Here is a 17,701-nt window from a genome sequence, read left to right as displayed (position 1 = left end):
AGTACTGTTATTTTAATACGATCAGGTTTTGTTTAAGAGCATGTGATGGATGTATACGACACAGAGAAGATTGATAACCAGAAAGGTTTCCTGTTCTGTGCCAGGAGGACTTAGTTACATGTGTCATTTGATCCTGTAAATATTGTAGATTTCTATACTCACTTTTGCATGTTATATTCATTTGATTGTTGAAGGGATCTTAAATTTTGTAATCGATTAAGCATGGTATCTGACCCTTGTACTTCATAATGTTGAGTTAACTGATTCCTGAGGTGTATGTAAATAAATGTGTTGTCAACTTCCTAATAGTTATCTTGTGAAGTCCTCAATTTTCTACCCCTCGTATAGACATAATATACTTTGGTATACTATAGTCACTACATATTGAATAAAAGTTTTAAAATTTTTACTTACCTATCAAAATCTGTATCTACACCATATTGAAATTTGAACTGTGTCTCAGAATAATATTTGATCTCTGATATAACTAATATAATAATCAAAATATAACTTAAAATAGATACTGAAAAAAAAAAGAAAAAAATTACAAATTTTAATAAACTCAAAAAATTTCTAGTTTATCATAATCTATAATTTAAAACTAAACTTATAAGTATCTTTATGAAATTTAATTTTAAAATTAAGTAAGTGTAACAGACTACATTTACAATACAGATCCCATAAGTTAAGATAAAGCTGAAAAATCTGCCTGTACCTTTTCTATGTTTATATACATAAATACTATCATTTGCATTACATTTATCCTATGTGAGAAGTTAGCTATACTATATAAGTACACTCAATGATGTTCGTTTAACATGTATTTTTTGGAACATATCTTCATCATTAAGTGGTGCATATCTGTATATAATGATAGATTATTTGCAAGGGACTGATAATTATATAAAAATTAAAATTTTTTTCTTAACTTCTGTAATAATACAATTTATAAATTATAAAAAATATTGCAATAACAATTCATCAAATAGATTGCCTTTTGGCTTTAATAGCTTTTATTCTAACATGCAAGTACAGTCAAACCTGTTTTTATGCGGGGGATAGGGACCGCATTAAAAAAACGCATAAAAAAAATCTCACGAAACTTCACGAATGGCTGTAAATAATAGTTTTCGCGACACAATTAAAAAATATTTTTTTTTATGCGGTCAACAGGGACCGCATAAAAAAAGTCTCACATAGAAAATAACTCAAAACCGTACGAAATAGAATTTATTGACAACAGATGTCAGCACTTGACTGCATCGCCTGGTCTATCGTCTGTTTTACATATTTTTGTCCAGGTGGTGTTTTGTTAACTTAAAAAGTAAATTATTTCATTTTTCGCATATTCATGCAATAATATTACTATAATAAGTGCATTTATGCTATAATAAGTTTATTTAGCTATAATAAGTCAACGTAAGACATGACGAATCGCACGAGACTAGTCGCCAACTATACCGCACAAATTAAAAATTTGCATTAAAAAAATCGCACAAATAAAAATCGCACATAAAAAGAGCGCATAAAAACAGGTTTGACTGTACTTTCAACAATGTATTATTGTCTAAGTTAGGAAATAGCCTAATTATTTGTCTTAATGAAAATAAATATATATTAATTGATTATGTAAATTAAATAATTACCATATTTATAAACTGGAAATTCATTTTGTTTTCAATTAATCAATAAATCTCAGGAGTAATATCCAACCAACAACACAGCTAGCTACTATCAATTTTTATTTCACATATCACTGTCATACTGCATAGCCAGCAATAAATGCATGTTGAATTCTACTCATTGCATACGAACTAGGTCTAAACAATATTTAGATTAGATGACATACAGATAAGAGGAAATCAAATATATTTATGGTTGGATGTATGATAATGATTATTTTGAAATAAAACTGATAATGATACACTATGCTAATATTAATGGATATTATTACTGAGATTAAGTAATTATTTATTTATTTTAATTCATAAATCTACATATAAGGGAGCATTCATTAACTATGTGTTTAGTTTATAAAAAATAGTACATCATACACAATGGGGAAGAACAGAGGCATTGTCTATATGGACTTTTTTTAAGATTAGTGGTATTAGTGGCATTTTAGTTTGTTTTTATAAGCCTACTTATTAGCTATAAGAATAAACTATCAGTGATAAAATATTTTCAGAACTTCTCAAGTCATTTCTTCAATGTCAATAGATCTTTGAAGTATTATATGTGTAATTAGAGAAGAGAAGGTTTGCCAAAAGTACACCACTGTACACAACAAGGAAAGGAGTCGAAACTGGCTTAAACTGTTACCTAGTTAATAGACAGCCTCTAAAATTAATATTACAATATATTTTATAGTTATTTCCAGATAATAATACAATAAAAATGCAACATTTTTCAAACTTTTTGTAAGGAATATATCAAAAACAATGAACCTTACTTGTTTCAACAAAATTTATCCATAATAACATTCAAAGTATTTTTCTTCTTATAGACATACACAATCAATCTCAATATTCAACACATTTTTGAAATAGTAATATTCAACGATAGGATATTTAGGATAATATTACAGATATTTATAATCTTGTTGCTTAGATTATTAGAATCAGATAAAAATTGTTTCCCTCAGACCTTTTTTTGGAATTAAAAAATAATGTGAGATTGTATGAGTATGGCAGATGACTTACAATTTAATATTCAATCTTCATCTACAGGTTATATATTGTTAGTTTGTGATTTGTGAAGATGTAACAGACAGATTTAACAAACCATTCTCTTTTCTCTTGAATTTTTTCAGAGGGAGGGAATATTCTTATAATGTAGTTATAGTAGGCCTATACCTTTTAATCATACAATTGATTTTCAATAGGATGGACAAATAGGAAAAAATGATGGTCCAATAAATGCTAAATATCTATCTATTGCATTACAAGATATCATGTCACAATGTCATGTCTACAAAACAAACTTTATGTAAGATATGATAAGGAACACAAACAGCTTAAAATGTGGTAAATATGAAGGAAACAAACACCATAAACCTAAGCAAAGATGTAAGCAATAACTCCCAACACACACATACAACACACTGTCTAGCACAATGCTTCTCAAAGTTTTTACTCACATGTATATTACTATCATTTGTTTTTCTTTAATTATAAAACTTTGGTATATTGGCTTACAGAATATCATATATAATCTATTTGCTATAATCTTAGATTTGAATAATTTTATGGAATATTTTCTGAAAATGAATTTTATGGAATATAATTAATCATTGTTTTGATATATTTTAATAGTACTAAATTTAAATATTGGATGGTACCTTTTTATTACTTGATAGTGAAATACAAAACAAATTTTATTTAATAAATAACATTAATTAATAAATTAATTAATAAATAACATTAAAAAATGAATACTTATAAAATTTATATTACTATATTCTGATTGGGCTGCAATATGAAAACATTGTAGACCTATAAATTCCCACTGTTGTCCATCCGTCTGTCTTTCCTTAATCTCAAGACAGATGAAAGATGAGATCAAATAGGGAAACCTTAGGGGCAGAAGACACTAATTAACTATATACAAACTTTCAATGCAAACTGGAAGTAATGTTATTTGAATTTTTCCCTGAAAGGTGTTAGATAACCAGCAATGCTTTGTTGTTAAAGGAAACGTATGATGTACAGGATCAAGACACTGGAGAACTGATTTGAGGTGGAGAGCATATATTTTTAATTAAATAAATTAAAAATATGATTAAAAATTTCATCCTAGCATTGTGATGACGTTGTTGAACGTTTTAGAATTTGAGTTTTAAATTTTTGTTCAAATCAGCCAAAATTATTTAACTCCATATTTTACTCAAATATGTCTTACAATGAATTAGATAACTAGCTACTACGTACTTATTAATATACACTTAAGTAATTTAGCATACTGTTTATATATATTCATGTATTTATATAGATTTTTAAACATTAACATTCTTCTATGTAGAGAGATTATCTATACATTACATAACACTGTTTTTATACTTGTTAACAATCATCCCACTCACTGTAACGTTCCATAATGGTGTCCTATATACCAGTGTTGCCACCTTTTCAAAATTGCTGACCTGGACATTTTAAAATTAGGATGTTATACTGAGGCATGCACATTTATAGGAAACCGTACGAGGCATGCGCAATGTTATTTTACAGCCGAGAACTGAACAAAGCACATGAAAATTTTAAACCAGTTAGGGACTTGTGTTGGAATAAACCTAATATTTGCAATAATTCTATAAAAATAAATTTATTATATTTATTAAATTTTATAATAAATTTATAAAAATATTTGCAAGTATTTTTATAAATTTATTTTGTTTCATGATAAAAGCTTAGTTCACACTGAGCATGATTCACTAGCAAAAGCAAAAAACAGAGTGAATAACATGTCAGACATGATGCATTTCTGGTGAATTTTACCATTTTGTGAATCTCTTTGAAGTTTGGAACTGTCGAGCTTTTTCACTAGCAAAAAATTTTGCCACCAATCGTAATCCCATCACTTTTTATTTTTTTTTACCTCTTTCCACCCTGTGGGCACTAAGAGGGCCTCTCTTTGCAAGCCCATTATGAGTTCAGCCAGGCCCACAATGAGTAGCTGGGTGGTGAGGGACAGAGCTCGACATATCCGGTTAGACAACCCCCCGAAAAATTCCTAGTGATTTTTTGACCCATCTGGATTCGGTCCTTGGTTGCCAGAGCAGTAGGCTTCACTGCTCAGCCATTAGGACGTCGAAATATTCCCATTATTTGTCATGTTCTTCTTGTTGTTTTTTAGATGGCTACAGAAACTTTCTCACGCAAAAGAGTAAATGTTGTAATTACGGATTTTAAATATTCCTCTCACCCAGCATCATTTTCTTTTTGACGTATCTTTCTTTCCCAATAAATAAACAAATGTGGTTAACGACGGAATATTGGAAACAGCCATTTGTTTTTTGAGATCACGTTTTCTCTTGCTTGCAAATGATTGGCTCCTTAAAATTCGCAATCACTTTTTGCTTTTGATTGTATGAGTCAATTTCACTAAGCAAATAAAAATCATTCGCTTTTGCTATTCGCTCAGTGTGAACTAACCTTAATTTCACAATGCCTATGAAAACTGGACAAATTAATAATTAATCCAGACCATGAATTTAAAAACCAGCTTGTCCAGGCAGAAACCAGCCTGGTGGCAACACTATCATATACCTATCTCCAAAATTAATGCACATCCTCAATCAACCTCTTTATTTGTACTAATGAATAATACATAATATATTGTTTAGTACACCAAACTATTTTATTAATTACATCTATAATGCACAAAGCAGTGAGATAAACAATATGGTTTGCTTTGCAACACTTCAAAAATAAAAATGAATCATTATGTTATGCCAGGGTTGAGACTCTAGCATTATGTAACATTTCTGTAAACACCCCCATCTTGATATGCTGTACATTGTAACAATTGCCTGTATACTCACCCACCTATATTTGTATTATGTAATTTATGGACAGTCCCAAACTGTATTGATAATTATTTGGACCTATTTATTAAATCTTTGTATAGAGGAATATTCTACTGTCATGAAACTTCTATATCTATTTCCTTAAAGCATTTATTTTTTTTTAATATCTGTAGAAAACGTAAATTTAAATAATTCAACCAAGATTTAAATATTTTTTTTCATAAACTTCAAAATATTTTAGAACAATCTGAACGCTTTTGAGATATATAATCTATTTCTGTGATGAGTACAAACATAAAATGGTTATTCAATGAAAATCTGAATGAAAATTTTAATGTCCAAAATTTATTTTTAATTAAATTGATTTTTTAAGTTAATTCAATACTAAAAATAATAGTTAATAATAATAACAATAATATATTATTTTTTACCATTAATTATGCTACAATCTATCCTATTTATTAACAACTTACTTCACTTATCATAATGTAGATGAGATATGAAAGATCGGCTTTAAGATGAGCAATTCATTTTATATTTTAAGATATATTTTTCTAAATTCACTATTTTTAATTATATTATTGGGTGTACTATAGATTACCACCTGTGGAATTTCAGGACTTTGATTATATATTTGAACTCGGGGGACCGAGACGAGTTCAACGGTACCCTATTTTTGGACCGGAGACGAAAAATAAAAAAGTTATCATACTTTTTTCCGGCGATCGCGCGATGATAGGGAGACGCGTCGCTCTCCGCTAAGTCGGCCTCGCTATCGCGATCGCTTGCCGTTAAAATTGCCTTTAGTAGACGTTTCCCCCCCTTTTTTTACTTTGTTCAAGAACTACCGTGAATCGATCACTAGTTTAGCACATGGCGGCGTGTGGTGGCGCCCGTACGAGAGGTCAGTCGGGCCGCCATGTTCGCTGCCATAAGTAACATTTACCGAAATGGCGATCGCGCGATGATCAGAAGTCGCGTCGCTCTCTCCGCTCTCGTATCGCGTGTTTAACGCTTCTGGAGATGACGTAGTCCGACGTCACGGTTTGCAGACTTTACCGCAAGATGGCAATACTAGCAACTACGGTGCCGTCTGCATGAGAGCATTAAAAAAGTATGGTAACTTAAAAAGTGTGATAACATTTTTACTTTTCGTCTCCGGTCCAAAAATAGGGTACCGTTGAACTCGTCTCGGTCCCGTGTTCAAATATATAATCAAAATCCTGAAATTCCATAGGGAGTAATCTATAGTACACCCCTTTTTTAATGCTCTCGCGAAGACGGCACCATAGTTGCTAGTACTGCCATCTTGCGGTAAAGTCTGCAAACCATGACGTCGGACTACGGTCATCTCCAGTAGGGTTAAACACGCGATACGAGAGCGGAGAGAGCGACGCGACTTCTGATCATCGCGCGATCGCCATTTCGGTAAATGTTACTTATGGCAGCGAACATGGCGGCAGTTTCCACTGTTCGTGCTCCCGACTGACCTCCTGGAGGGAAGCCGCCGGCAGGCCGCCATGTGCTAAACGTCACTAGTTATTGATTCACGGTAGTTCTTGAACAAAGTAAAAAAAGGAGGAAAACGTCTACTAAAGGCAATTTTAACGACAAGCGACGCGACTCCCGATCGCGATAGCGAGGGCGACTTAGAGGAGAGAGCGACGCGACTCCCTATCATCGCGCGATCGCTGGAAAAAAAGTATGATAACTTTATTATTTTTCGTCTCCGGTCCAAAAGTAGGGTATCGTTGAACTCGTCTCGGTCTTCTGAGTTCAGATATATACTCAAAGACCCGAAATTCCATAGGTGGTAATCTATAGTATCCCCATATTTAAATAACTGATCTTGAAGATAAGCTTTGTTTTATTAACAATAGATAATATTGAACTGTATTTGGATATATTAAAGTAAAAACTGTCTAGCAATCATACTGGACTGAAAAAATTTTTAATTAAAACAAGCAGAGAATTTGTTGTTTTAATTAAAAAAAATTAAGAAAGACTGCAAATATATTTTTAAATGAGTGATATTAAAAAATATTTCAGATTTCAATGTCTAAAAATACATTAAATTTAAATGTCTGATTACTTTAGTAACTAAAGTTCATTAAAAAACAGCCATTACCTTAATTAGAGATATATCTGATAAAGGTGAATCACATGAGAGTCAGAAAAATGATGATTTTGCACATTTTATCATAAGAGTTTATTGTATTGCATTATCTAACTAGAAAAACCAAAAAAGTTTCAAGAGACATTTGATTATTTCAATTCCCTTCTATTTACAGTTTTCATATAAAGAAATTCTCACTGTTTTGTATCAATCAAAAATAAAACTTTCAATTTAGTATTTCCAAGAAGTATTTGTCTGATCTTTATTCCTAGCATTATTGCTACAGAGTTAAACAGTTGGAATTATCATCAAATTCTGTCAAAAAGTGGAATTTGAATAGATCTTTCAAAGTTAAGTTTGAAAACTACTGAAAGAACCACTACATTCCAGATAAAATCTTTTCAAAAGTACTAATTTAAGAATTGTATTTTTAAGAAGCTCAAGAACATAAATTTTTTTCATTTATTTAAGGAATCATATGTTATTTAGTGTTGTTTAATGTTCACACTTTATTTTATAACATTATAAAATAAGCAAAATGATAAGGTAATAAATATTTTATTGAAAATGTACGATCTGTATAAACAGACGTTCATGCACTAAAGCAAAATATTCTGTATTATTATTATTCATCATTTTCAGAACTTTAATAATAAATTTTGCTTAAACAGATATTAACTTACTGTTTAGATCATTTTTTCACCACCTAAATTATTTAGTTGCACTGTCCATTAATTATGTGTACAGTTTAAAGAAGGAGGATTACAAACAGTACACCATTGTAAATGAAGATAGAGGAAGTTGAGCATTGTCTATGTAGTCTTTTTTCAAGACCAATGATGATAGTAGTATACAAATCTGCTTTTATAAACCTACTTATTAATCACTTGCTACTACTTATTGGAGTATTGTAATTAGATGAATTTTACAACAGACTTTTCATAAATATAATTTTGTAGTCAACATTTGAAATTATCAGTCTGTTGTTAGAATTATAAATTACATTTATACTTTGACCTCAGTCATCCATTAATTACACATATAGTTTTAAGTCACTGTTGAACCCTCCTTCCCTGTTCTGTATACTGATGTACTTTTGGCAAACTCCCTCCCCTTTAATTACATATACAATATTTTATGAATCTCAACATTGAAAAAAATGACTTAAAAAAGTTCTACAAATATTTCCTAACTGATAATTCATTTGTCTAGTAATATATAAATATATCAATGCTGATTTTGGATGTGAGGTGTAATTGTTCTAGTCTCAGATGAAGTCCTCTTATGACTACAGCAGGGGATCACCAAACTTTTTTCACAGATAACTGAGAGCAATGCAGGATAACTGCAGGCCAGATAACTGAGAGAATGATGAGTGTGGACCACATATCCATTTTGCTCAATACAGTATACTGAATATATAAAATAATAAAGAAAACCAACATATTTATTTACCAATACACAAACATGATGGCTGCAGAAGCTTGTAATCACTTTTCTTAGAAACTTTATTGCAGGTACTTATACAAAAAGCACTCTGATATCCAAAGTCGCAAAAAGTCACCAAATATTTCATTTCACTGATTTTCTTAAAAATTATATTACTGTCAAATACAAAAATCAGATTGGAACAATTTTGGCATTTTTACTTATACTTATTTTGGAATAGAAATATCATAGATTCTACATCTACAATCTATGATATTTCTATATAAATAATTATATATTAATCAATGTCCCATCATCTATAGTGTGTTGTAGCACATCAGTGAAGAATACAAGCAAGCATATCAGTCAAAGATTATTACAGTTTTGCACTGCAATCATTTTGTGATATTTTAAGCATTTTTCATATAAAAAATATAGTGGAAATCATATAAATTTATAGTCAATTTAGTATTGTGTATACCCCAATCAGCCAATGTCATGGAGCATTGGCTGAGAGAAGAGTTTTGAAAAAAAAAAATATATATATATAATATATAAAAAATACTTCAAATGTTTCAAATGTACAAGGAGACAGAAAAGCAGATACAAATGAAGGTACAAATCCAGGCACTAGTGCTGTTTAAAATATTTGAAATAAAAGATATTTAACCTTTCACTTTAATTATCAGTTTGAATTAAGTAATAATATTTGCTTTCTATTATTAATCTGTTTTTTTTTTTGCATTTTCAATAAATTGTTTCAGGTATTTCTATTTACTGTTTTATCTATAATCATTAAAAATTGTCAGGGTACCAAAACTTTTTATTAAAGTGAAAAGGGTTCCATGTTAAAAATTAGTTGGAAACCACTGCTATATAGATTTATTAAACTTAATAAACTATTAGTTAGAAGCTTTTAACTCATTTTTTCAATGTTGGAATCCATGAAATATTGTATGTGTAATTAAAAGGACAAAAATTTGCCAAAAGTATATCAGAATACAGAATGGATAGAGAAAACTATATGTGTAATTAATGGATGGCTGAGTGCAAAGTATAAATGTAATTTATAATTCTAACAACAGATTGATAACCTCAAATATTTACTACAAAATTATATTTATGAAAAGTCTGTTGTAAAATTCATCTAATTAAAATAAATATACTCCAATAAGTAGTAGTAAAATACTAATATTTTTTAAATACTACTTACTAGAATATATTTATTTTAATTGAATAAATTTTATGCTAGATTTGTAAAAGAATAAACAAAGATTAACATAATTCACATAGTTCCAGGCTTATGAGAAATTCTATAAATATGTCAAAGATAATATAATATAATTAATTTTAATAGATGTAAAGAATTGTTTAATTAACATCCAATTTGTACAATAAAACTAGTAAATTTATTAGTATGAATAATAGACATATTAATAATTTGAAGTATTATTAGTAAAATAATTATATTTTAAAATTATTAAACTTGTTAAATTTAGTTACAATAATTTTAGTATTGTAAATACATGGTAATAAACTTTTTAGAACAGTTGTATTTAACTTAATGACAGTCACTTAATATTATTTTTTTATTTATATAAAACTTTGAATTAAATTATCTGTAGGAACATTAAAAGTAAAAAATGAAATAATTAACAAAAATTACAAAATTCAATTACTTGAATTAAATTTAATATATTGTTAAATTTACATTTTGACAATTTGTTAAAGTTTATTTAATGAACTCTTTAAATTAAAACTCTAATTAAACTGTTTCAAAGCATTTATATTTTCAAAATGAATTAAATATAATTAAACAACTTTTCATAATAAAATTTATTCATTATGATTGAATTTTCCATAATAAATTATTTAATTCATTAATTTTTAGTATTCAATACTGAATGTAAATGATCGTCTGTTTAAAAAGTTATAATAAATCAGCAGAGAATCTACTTTATATTAGATTAACAGACAATTACAAATTTTTACTTTTGTTAAGTATTGAAAGTATATCACTAACAACATTAATAAGTATATCACTAACGACATTAATAAATTTGATTTTCTGAACAAGTTTTTAGATAAATAGAATTGATTTTAAAAATTACTAATACTTAATTAAGCTACTAAACTATCTGTTAATTATATTTTGATAATAAATAAACTGCTTATGCTTTGTATATAATTATTATAACTAAATTTTTATTAACAGTTGAAATTCTTTCACACAGTTGAAATAAATATATAAATCTTCCATTCAGTAATATTTCATTTACCAAACTTACAACTATAAAATAAAATGTATTTGATTTAACTATTTATATGTTTTGCCTTAAAAATATTATTTTAAGAGATTTACAATTTCTTTATGGATAGATGGCTTTTCAAAATCTTTTATGTTACTTATTAATAAATATAATTATGAAATGACTTAGTAAAATGTAAAATTTAATAAAAATTAAAATAAAAATTAATTTAAATGAATGCGTAGAAAGCAAAATAAGAGAATTATAAAAAATAATGAATAAAATAATTTAATAAATGTGAATTAATTATAAACAGATTAACTGATAAAATATTGCAATGTTGTAGGATCAAGAGGGAAAGCTGGAGAAAATTTCCCAGCTCTCTCTCTCTGAACACCCCAGGAGAAAGCTTAGGAGCCCACAGTGGTTCCTATAAATTAATTTCATTTTTACTAACAAAAAAAAATGTTTAAGATTGCTATTTATTAATAAAGAAACATTCTACACACTTCATTTGTTTAAAGAAAATGATAAAAAGTGCCTACTAAGGAACAAAAGGAGTCCCATAAAAGCTCTCAAAAGTCATAGGTATTGGTTGAATAGTATTAAAATATATTCTTTATAAAAAACTTAAACTATTTTTTACTTTTAGTAAATTTCTTAAACTTTCTACAACATATAAGTTTCTTACATTAATATAAAAACAGAATAGTTAAAACGTGTTTCAAAAATCACAAAAAAATATTGGATTAAAATCCAGTATATTAAGAACAAAATACAGGAGTGAACCAAAAATAGGTGGACACTAGGTGGAATAGAGTTTGTGTTAGGGTTATACTATAACAATGGTATATATTTAACTTGGTTATGTTATAGTTGAAAAATTACATCAGAGATGCATTTCAAGAAATTAATACACAAAGATACTTGTGCAAAAATGTTTGTTGAAGCATGAAATGGTGAAATGTAGACTTCAAAGCTGTGTAAATTGTGATGGACAGCAGTTTGAACACCTGCATTGATAAAATTGTATTGTATTGTATTGTATTGTTTCAGTAAATATAATTGTATATGTAATCTCCATAAATGTTATCATTTACTGTCCACCTACTTCTGGTTCACCCTGTATATTGAATGAAATCTACATATCTTATCTAGATATACAAATTTTGATATAAGCTCAATTTAAGATTGTGATCTAAATCTAAAAAAAGAAACATTAAAATCTAAGATACAAAATAAATAATTTTATATAATAACAAAGAAAACTGCTTATGTGGAAAAGAATAATCCCAAAGTTGCTAATGTTTTTAGCAGTTTGTTTTCTTTGGTTATATTTATTGTTAAGTATGCATGCTATTTATATATATATATATATATAATAATGAAGAATATTATATTATATATATATGAATATTGAAGAAATATTTAAATATATTTAACACCTATATATAGTGTTAAATATATTTAAATATTTCTTCAATATTCATATAAAATTAGACTGAACTCCCAATTATCCATGCTAATTAGTGCATGGGGTGTGTACAGAAAACCAGAAATATGGATAATCCAATTATTAAGAGATAAATACTAAACACACTATATAGCAGGGGTGGGCAAGAAAGAGTTCAGTGGGAGCCGAAATGTAGGTTTTGCAACATGCATGGGAGCCGCAGTTCTGTACCGTCATGGCGGATAGTATGGTAAGATGCATAATTTTATTATGTAATATAAATATAATATAAAACAAATATTGAATTTTTTTAATAAACATATTTTCACAAAATTATAAAAATAAAATTGTAAAAATAATAATGAAAAACAGAAATTAACACTTTCAGCAAGAGCCACATGTAACTCAAAAAGAGCTGCATACGACTCTCGGAGCCGCATTTTCCCATGCCTGCTATATAGTATTGTACTTAGTTCTTTACATAAAGAAAATTACAACTGAGAACTTTTTGACGGATGTATATACACTATCATCACAAATATCACACTGATGAGTCACGGTCTCATACTTCCCCAACTTTGCCTACTACAAAATAATATTCCAAGGCTAATGATTCATTCACTTCTGTCCCTTAGAATTGACAGTTGAGGAAAGAAAAAAGAAAAGCTGAATGTTGCTTTTGATACTTTGTTTTAATAATACTATCTAATTTTATACAAGGGAGATAAAATTGTAGAGTAAAATAAAATCAATATACACCAAATTCTAGATTATGTGCACTGACTATTCATTTTGCAGATCATCCATGATTGTCAAAATATTAGAATTACTGTAAATCATGGATGATCTGCAAAATGAATAGTCAGCACACATAATCTAGAATTTGGTGTATATTGATTTTATTTTACTCTACAATTTTATCTGTCTTGTATAAAATTAGACAGTATTATTTTGTATTAAATTATATATTGTAAATTATAATAAATTATTTTATAATTGAACAAAAATTTTCAATAATTTTCTATTACACAATAATTTAAAGTATGAAATAAAAAGTTAAATAGTTTAAATAAAATCTACAATCTACAAATTATAATATACACTCTGAATATTTTAGACTGCTGATTATGTCTTTTATGTTTTCCTTTGGCGATTTTAAGAAAAACATAACTTTAGTATTTATAATTTTTACTTAAAAGCAGTTTAAGAAACAATGATTTTAATAATTTTGTATTTTTTTTAATATCTGGTTTTTATTGGAATGTTTCTTGTTTCTTTACTATTGTGGGAGGCAGTTATTGCAGGTTATGTAAAACTTTATATATGTAATAAATAATCTAATAAATAATAAATTAAATACTGTTTTGGTTATTAAATAAGAGAAAAGCCTATAATAAATATATTACACAATAATAATAAATTGTGTCAAGTTATAATATGCTAAGTTTGTAATTAAAAAATTAAATTTATTTATTGTAATGATAAAAACGTTATAAATGAAATGAGATTTTGCAATTTTAGCAGAAATATTTTATAAACATTATTTTAAATAAATTTATATCAGCTTAATTTAAAGAAGAAATTATACTTGTTCCTCCTGATGTTGTTGTTTGGGTATAACTTTCAGGAACTTTAGGAAAGGCATCCAATTCTCTCACTGCTTTCAAAGCCGAAGTCCGATGTATTAATCGACGATGCATAATAACTTATATCAAATATCAAACATACATTTGGAAAAATTTCTAAAAAAATATTTTTATAAATTAAAATTACTATATATAAATAAATAAATGAATAATACTTATAAATATAATGATAGTGAATAAATAATTGAATAATATTTATAAAATCATAAAATACAATCATTATTTTAGAATTTAGAATTTATAAAATCAAGTTTTTAAGGTCTAAAATGTTATAAAAATATGAGCAGTTTGCTGAATAATGAAGTAAGCTATTTAATTTAGTTTTATCATGATACCTATGCCAATTATTTATATAATCAGTTTATAATTATACATCACATAGATTATACTCCAGTCTGATTCATTCAACAATACAGACAAATTTTTATTCAAAAAGGAATAAATTATTGTATAAAGTAAATTGAATTGTAGTAATCATGCAAACTAAAATTCATATTAGGAGCTGTCCATAAATTACATCTGCATTTTTCTTAAAATTTTTATGTTTAATTTTTCCCAGTTTGTCCAAGTTTCCATAACCCCCTCCCCACTTCAGATTTCCAACAAAACTCAATCTCTCAAAAATCTGTATTACTTTATGAATAATAAAATGTATAAATTATGTAAAATTCAATGAAATAAAACAAACATCCATTGAAGATCAGCCCCTCCCCTTCTCCTTGTCCAACTTTGACTTGTCATAACACCCTTCCTCCCTTCCAGTGTGGACATCATTAATGGACAGCCCCTTATCAAAATTATATAATTTTAATATATTGAATATATCACTAATATCTTATTAAATAGAATAATTATTGGTTATTGTAGATAACATTATTAGCCATTAATGCTTTAATTAACAAGTAAGCATACCTTAATATGAGTAGTTAAGGAATTAAACTAATTGATTACTGTTTATTCATAAATGCTGTAGATTATTCAAACTTATAAAATATTTAATTATAATATTAATAATTTTTACATTTGGATTATTTTATTTGTAACAAAAAATTAAAATCTATAAAGTAAGCTCGTTAATTACAGAATTAGCAATCATGATATGGAGAGGCATCATATACTGTATATGTAATTTTATTAATAAACATAATATTCAATAATATCTAAATATATTCATTAGAAATTATAATTTATATGACAAGAAACAATTCACTAGAATTATTCATCTAAATGTAAAAGTATAACAATTATCTAGAGAAACAAACACTACATGCATTAAGAATACTTATTGTTCAAAAATTAGTTATTTAAAAATAAGACATTAAATTTAGCAAAGTTAATAGTTATATAGTTATTTAGAGAATTACACAATGCAATATTAAAATTCGGAAACTCATTATATCTTATCTGATTATAAATATTTTCATATAGCAATAAGTTATATTTAATAATGAAAATTAAGAAAACTCAAATTTGATAATTTTCATAGTATTTACATTTTCATAGTAATTTTCATAGTATTTCTATTAATATTTACAGTACAGTTCTTATCAATATGTTCTTAAACAGAAAGCGAATTTATCAATTTCACTTTCTGTTTAATGATAACACCAATTTTCTTAGATTTTGTTTCAATCAATTAGCTTACAGATCTACAACAGGTTTTCATAAATCATTTAATATTTTATTTATAATTATATCAAAATATTGGTGTCTTATAACTTAAAAAGTTAATTTTAACTTTAATAATTCAGTAAACAAATTTCCAATATATATATTTATTAAATTGTGCTTAGAGATGGTAATTTTTTAATCATCAATTAAAAAGAAGTTAATTGCTTACGTTATAAATGTGATAATTAACAATAATGCTGCATATTTCTAAATTTGTTAGTTTACTAGTTATAATTAATAATAAGAGCTAAATTTGTCAAAAATGTTTAGTGATAATCTTGGCTATTAAAAAATTACTGTATATTTAGTAGTCACTATATCAATTCAATACACTAAGGCATAGACCAAATTAATTCAATAAAACTAAAAGAAACTGTCTTTTTGGTGTTATGTACTACTTAAAATCAGAAAGACAGTTTTTTACTTCTATTCACTATATTAATAATGGAAATAAAATTTAATTTTTTTTCCTTCACTCTTAAGAGAATATGTTCTATATAAATTTACTGTATGAACAAATGTACTAATAATTTAAACATTTGCTAGGCACCTACTAAAAGCATAACAGCTGCATCATATGTAAATCATTTAAACTATAGCTTTAATGCATTTATTTCCAGTTTAACATGAGTGTAATGCTTTAAATACAAATGTTAGTTAAAAAATAAAAAAATAATAAATTTTACAACTGTCACTAAATAATTATTATTATTATTTTGGACAATTTAGCTAACAAAATATATAAAATATAGTATATTTATCTATAAAAATAATCAAAACATAATTTAAAATATGAATATATTTGCAATTGTATTTTTTAATACATAAAATTTAATGTAGCAAGTATTTTTAGCATAAAATAATTCTTCTACAGATTGCTTTTTTGATGTACAAAATATATAATCAGTCAATCAAGTAAAGTATAGTAACATTAAATCACAAAACACAGAAATTCTGACATCTTTGAGTTAGTTTTAATGTGTAAAGCTACTAACGATAATTACAAATAGCCGAAAATGTTAGTGTTTCATACATGTTTGTAATTTAATGTTAAATTAACTTATATCGAATTATATCAGGTAAGTTGTATATTACCTCATTATCTGATTTCATATTTTTATATGAAAAAGCACAATGCCAGCCAGGCTGATTAGAATATCAACCAAAATGCATACATGGAAGAGTAAGCAAATAAATGGAAAACTTGCATAATAAGATTGTTAAAATGCATCCTGTATATACATAAAATACAAATCTTTATTGACATAATTTATGTCAATAAAGATTTGCAGAAAGAACAAAAATAGATAATGTTCCATCAAGAGATGTATCGAACCAAACTATCCTTTGGCATGTATTATATAATACATACCAAGTTTACCAAGAGTTTTACTTCACATATATAAAGTATTATAAGATAATATACAGATTTTTAGCATTTCATATAATTAAAGTTCACATTTCTACTAAATTTTATAAGCAAGAAAGCTTTTAAAACAGCTTATTAATCAAATTAATAATTAAATTAATGTAAATATTTAAACAATATTAGGAAAATTATACTTTTTTTTTAATATTTATAAACAGAATTTTTTAAATATAAGCTTAAAAATC

At 26.7% G+C, this 17,701-nt stretch overlaps 1 protein-coding gene across 1 annotated transcript in view; it reads right to left on the bottom strand.

Annotated features, from left to right (window-relative positions):
* The window catches only part of LOC136989940 (endoplasmic reticulum-Golgi intermediate compartment protein 2), a 42,323-nt gene that overhangs the window by 24,255 nt on the left and 367 nt on the right, over positions 1–17,701 (bottom strand). Inside the window, exons 2-3 of the mRNA XM_067288248.1 lie at positions 14,359–14,512; positions 415–523 (exon numbers count right to left, since the gene is read on the bottom strand). Coding sequence (XP_067144349.1) covers positions 415–523; positions 14,359–14,470 — 221 coding nt within the window. The 5' untranslated portion in view covers positions 14,471–14,512. The remainder of the gene's footprint in view (positions 1–414; positions 524–14,358; positions 14,513–17,701) is intronic.

Source organism: Centruroides vittatus, unplaced genomic scaffold, assembly GCF_030686945.1.
Source record: "Centruroides vittatus isolate TY-2023 unplaced genomic scaffold, ASM3068694v2 scaffold_769, whole genome shotgun sequence".
Lineage (NCBI taxonomy): Eukaryota > Metazoa > Arthropoda > Arachnida > Scorpiones > Buthidae > Centruroides > Centruroides vittatus.
Note: the sequence above shows the minus strand (reverse complement) of the source record. Positions and strands in the feature narration are given on the sequence as shown.